Source organism: Chenopodium quinoa, unplaced genomic scaffold (assembly GCF_001683475.1).
Source record: "Chenopodium quinoa cultivar QQ74 unplaced genomic scaffold, ASM168347v1, whole genome shotgun sequence".
Classification (NCBI taxonomy): Eukaryota; Viridiplantae; Streptophyta; class Magnoliopsida; order Caryophyllales; family Amaranthaceae; genus Chenopodium; species Chenopodium quinoa.
This window is the reverse complement of record NW_018744460.1, coordinates 2,601,681-2,606,442: the sequence shown is the minus strand read 5'-3', so window position 1 is coordinate 2,606,442 and position 4,762 is coordinate 2,601,681. Positions and strand designations below refer to the sequence as shown.

Below are 4,762 nucleotides of genomic sequence, written 5' to 3'. Positions count from 1 at the left end.
TATTAGGACAAACAAACAGTAACGTAACACTTCATATTCATAGCACAATTATATTTGCATTGCATAACAAGAGGACTTTATTTCGAATCACTAGTATGTAGTTTGTTAATTTAAGAATAAAACGTGTTAAAAAGAGAAGATAGAAATGCTGAAAATTCGTCTTGGTCAAAAGCACGCAATAAGCCGATAATGGCGAATTCATTCTAGATATAAAGATAGTCCATGGCCCATATATGGGGCACAAGCACACAATAATAGGGCAATTTTCTATGGTACAATATTACATTATTCAGAAATTCATAAATTAAATTATGTTACTTAGTTATCTAATCAAAGTTATTAAGTTAAAAAAATAGAAGGGTTTTTTTGGTTCCCTCTAGGGTTTCTCCCTTGGAAGGGTTTTTCTAACCTCCATTGCTAGATTTTTTTCTGTTTTTTTTTAAGGTTTTCCTTCACTCTTCTCCTTTTCTCTCTTTTTCTTTCATCTCTTTTCTTCTGGTCTCAATTGTAAATTTTGTAGGGGCTTCCACCGGTGTTTTTATTGGTGGTAAGCCCCAAAAAACCTTTTAATTGCTTTTAATAAATGGATCCCATCGTTATGATGGTGTTTATCATATTAGGTTTAATTTCTTTGTTTGTTCGTTTGCCAAAGATTGAAGATTTATGGTTTCATAATCTTCGGAAGTTTCTAGAAGTCATATGAGTTTTTTTCATCCAAACAACTAGTCATCCGTGGATCTCAAGCTGAATTAGTGCTAACTTACAAATTGTATTGCTTTAGATGAAATTTTTTTATTAAGGCGATCGTTGATCGAATATGCGATGTAATTAGATTTAAGGTGATTTGTACTTGTGTAGGAATTTTAGATTTCCTAGGAATTGTTTGTAAGTGTCGTTTGACTATCTTTCATTAATGAAATCCTTTTTCTTCTTGTCAAAAAAAAAAAAAAAAAAAAAAAAAAAAAAATCATAAATTAACAATTTTGTAAAGGTTTGAATTTAAGTTAAATTGAATTTAAGCTTTTAGACAATTCATATAGAGTACAAGTTGTTAAACAAATCTACTCACTTTTGAAATTTAAATACAAAGTAATTTTTGGACATTTTAAGTTACTTTTTTAAATCATAACAAGTTATTGAAAATATTTCAGTTTTAAGTGAATAAACTCATAGTATAACGAACTCATAATTGTTACATTTTTACCTTTTACTACAAAATTATTAAAAGTCTATACACTAACAGTACTCGAATAATATTATGCCGACTTCAAGCATGCAACGATTTAAAGGCAGTCCACTAACTTCTTGCAAGATTTGCTAATTATCCCAAAGTGTCTTGTTCGATCGAAAATATTAATAATAGTATAAATTATACTCCATACCGTACATTGGAAAGCGTAAAAATGTTATAAGTAAAATGGAGTGGCGGAAGTAATTACTAATATCATTATTATGAGATCAGAGTTGGGGATAGTATAATTACTTTGGTTACATACTAATGATATGGTTTAAAATATACATATGTAGTTATGTACATATATTCAGGCGGCAATACAATAATATTAACATGAGATATTGAATTTAATTAATACCCAAAGCCATTTATTTAAGGATAATAACATTCATTAAATCCCCTAAAAAAAACATTCATAAAATAACAACGAAACATAACATTATTACAATTTTATTTATAGCACAAATATGTATCACAATTAAGAAGACTTTATTATGAACTTAAGTCCTGTACCACGCATCGGGAAGTGACAAGTGTCATTCCTGATGTCTATTTTAGTATTATGTTATTGATTACTAGTAGCTTATTATAAAATGCTTAATTATAGCGTGACCTTAGGCTTGAGCTAGTCCATACAACAACTTTTTAGCAAGGTAATCCTAATTAGAGAACACTGCAAAGACAATATCACCGTCGTTTCTTGCTTCAGCTTTGCCCCCAAAAACTGGGTCCTCGTAATATTTATGATCTCCGGATGCTTGAAGTTTGACTTCGACTACATTCCAATCAATGGGTCCTATTGGCCCAGCTTCTACGTAAACCTGAAGACAATTTTGATTTTTTATTTGGGGGCGGTTATTTGAGGAGATCATATTATCAAAGTTATTCATAAGGAGCAGAGAAACATATATAAATTATATATGGTGGAATATACAATCGTGCATTACTCGGGGTCTAACTATGACAAGTAACAACCTAGTAATTTTTAAATTGCATGTCGCCATGTCTATATATACAGTCTATATGCATGCTTTGACCATATTTTTTTACTTTTTTGCTTAGGAAATAAATTATATGAACCAAATAGAGAAACTATAAAAATTATAAAATAGGTGCCTAAAGCCCAGTTTGGTTGAACTTTTTTAAGTTACTTTGACTCATTTGAAATGATCTAAGTTTTTGGAATTATGATAAGTTAATACGATTGTTAATCAATTGATTAATGTTTTACTAAGGAAATGCCTTATAAAGTGTTGAGCAAGATTAAAACTAGTGCATATGGTATATTTATACTACCTTCTGTTTTAAAAGGTCAAAAGCTACGAGCCATTTTCGAGCAGTGGAGTCTACACCATCAGCATAGACCACTCCTCCCCTGGACCCTTGTGGAAGAGGCCCTTGGTGCTTGAATGGAATCGGCGGGTCTAGCTGCTGATATACAACAACCTCGGGGTAGCTCGGCACTGGCCTTCCAGACCAGTTATGTTGATCATATAACTTCAAAGGGGCGAACTTCTTATGATGATTTACAATGAAACCGCGAGTAATAGCTTCTTCATGTGCATCAACCTTTGGTTCCAAAGCTGCTATCTCCCTTCCAGCCGCTATCAGCTCCTCGAAAGTAGCTTGCTTTTTCTTATCACCAACCATTGCTGCCGGCACTCCATGGGTTGCAGCCATGTCTTTTTTCTAGACTGTACTGCCCAACAACAGAAGCATAATTTACTGAAGAATAATAGATATAAGAAGTATATAGTTCTAGAACACACATTTAATTAACCTGAAATAAATCAAACAAAATTTAAACTTACATGATAGTGTTTTTCAAATTTAGTTTAGCTGTCTAATAATATGGAGATTTAAGACAGAAATTGTACAACCATTTTATACAAGTATATGCTTATAATAAACATCTTATGCTACATTCCAAAAGTACACTAGTTTTAATAATAAATAAGTTTTAATAAGTACTAATAAATTTAGGTGAGATAGGATAAGCTTAAATATATAAATAAAAATCAGGTGATAGAGCACATTAGTTTTTTTTTTTTTTTTTTTTTTTTTTTTTTTTTTTTTTTTTTTACTATAAGGCGATGTAAGCAAAGTGAATAATCTAATACTCCCTCTGTCGCGGCGTCCCTAAATGTTCTTCCTATTTGGATTGTGCACAGTTGTCAATGCAAGACTTTGACCATAAATATCGTTAGTTGCTTATTAGTGATAAATATATATAACAATTGAATATTAATAAACTATTCATTAAGACGAATCAAATAAGACCCGACATGACTATGTTATGTCTTATATATTAAGAGTAATTTAGAATATTTTCTCACCTTATAAATAGTCAAAATTACAAATGGGAAGAACAAAAAAGGGTGGAAAAAGTATCATATAACTAATTTATAAAGCTTTACCCCTAGTTTTTGGGAGTTGTTAAATATCGTCCGCAAATCTCTACATAAAGACCACAATTATTTTTATTTTGACGCTTTTGCCCTTTTTCTAATTTTTACCCAAAACGTAATTTTCTCTAATGAAAAATGATGAGCTACACTGGAGCGCCGAGGAACACTGGAGAGTCGTCGTCGTCGCCGGAAAGAGAGGTACATTTCGGTCAAAAATTACGAAATGTAGGCCGGCGTATGGCCTAACCGTCGCCACCATGGCGATGGCGTCTGGCCGGTACGCCGCCACCGTGGCGGTGGCGTCTGGCCGAGACGCCGCCACCGTGGAAGTGGCGTCTGGCCGAGAAGTCACGGTGGCGGCGTCCCGGCCAGGCGCCACCGCCATGGTGACGACGTCCCGGCCAGATGCCACCAGCATTTCTCCTTTTTTTTTATAATTTTAGAATTTTTTTTTTTTTGTTTTTGAACTTTGAAATTAAAGATGAGTTAATAATTTCCAAAAAAAAATTATGTGTTAATTTTGTATGAATACTTTTATACATAATTATGTGTTAAATTTAGAAATTAATAATGTGTTAATTTTGAAATTAATTATACATTAAATATAGAAATTAAATTTACAAATAAAAAATTTAGAAATTAATTATGTGTTAATTTTGTGTTAAATGTGTTAATTTAATCTTCATATAATTCTATGTATTTAAAAATAATATGTCATTGTTGCATGATTATGGTGGAGACGGAAATGATTATAGTGGGATTTTTGTACATGATGGTCCCTTCGAAGATGCTCAACAAGCGATTGATTGGGCAAAACAGGTTGCAATTAGATCTGGTTTTGTTTAGTAGTAGCAACTCACAAATCTCAACGGGATGGTAGAATGGATCGCATTTTGAGATGCGACCGTTATCGCAAAAGGGAGGAACGAGATTTCAGTATAGCGATTCGGTTTGATACAAAGCGGAAAGGTTGTGGGTGTGAGTTCAGAGTAAAGGTTTGAAAACACCGAAGCCGTGATGGTTGGGAAGTGAAAGGTTACTCTAGACAGGGCTATCACAACCATGAGATGATTGTATATCCATTGGGTCATCGACAGTTAAGCGGCCTAAGTCCTGCTGC

The 4,762-nt window shown here is 32.8% G+C and overlaps 1 protein-coding gene across 2 annotated transcripts; it reads right to left on the bottom strand.

Annotated features, from left to right (window-relative positions):
• Positions 1–1,599: 1,599 nt before the first annotated feature.
• Positions 1,600–3,193, bottom strand: LOC110697422. Of its 2 annotated transcripts, none has more exons than XM_021874799.1 (3): positions 3,046–3,193; positions 2,531–2,933; positions 1,600–2,055 (listed from the first exon to the last, which is right to left on the bottom strand). In XM_021874799.1, the coding sequence occupies exons 2-3, from the start codon at positions 2,912–2,914 to the stop codon at positions 1,894–1,896; spliced, it is 546 nt and encodes a 181-aa protein (XP_021730491.1). In that variant the 5' UTR covers positions 2,915–2,933; positions 3,046–3,193; the 3' UTR covers positions 1,600–1,893. The 2 variants fall into 2 exon arrangements, with proteins under 2 accessions (XP_021730491.1, XP_021730490.1); XM_021874798.1 differs by having other exon boundaries at positions 2,531–2,928; positions 3,046–3,192.
• Between the last annotated feature and the right edge of the window lie 1,569 nt (positions 3,194–4,762).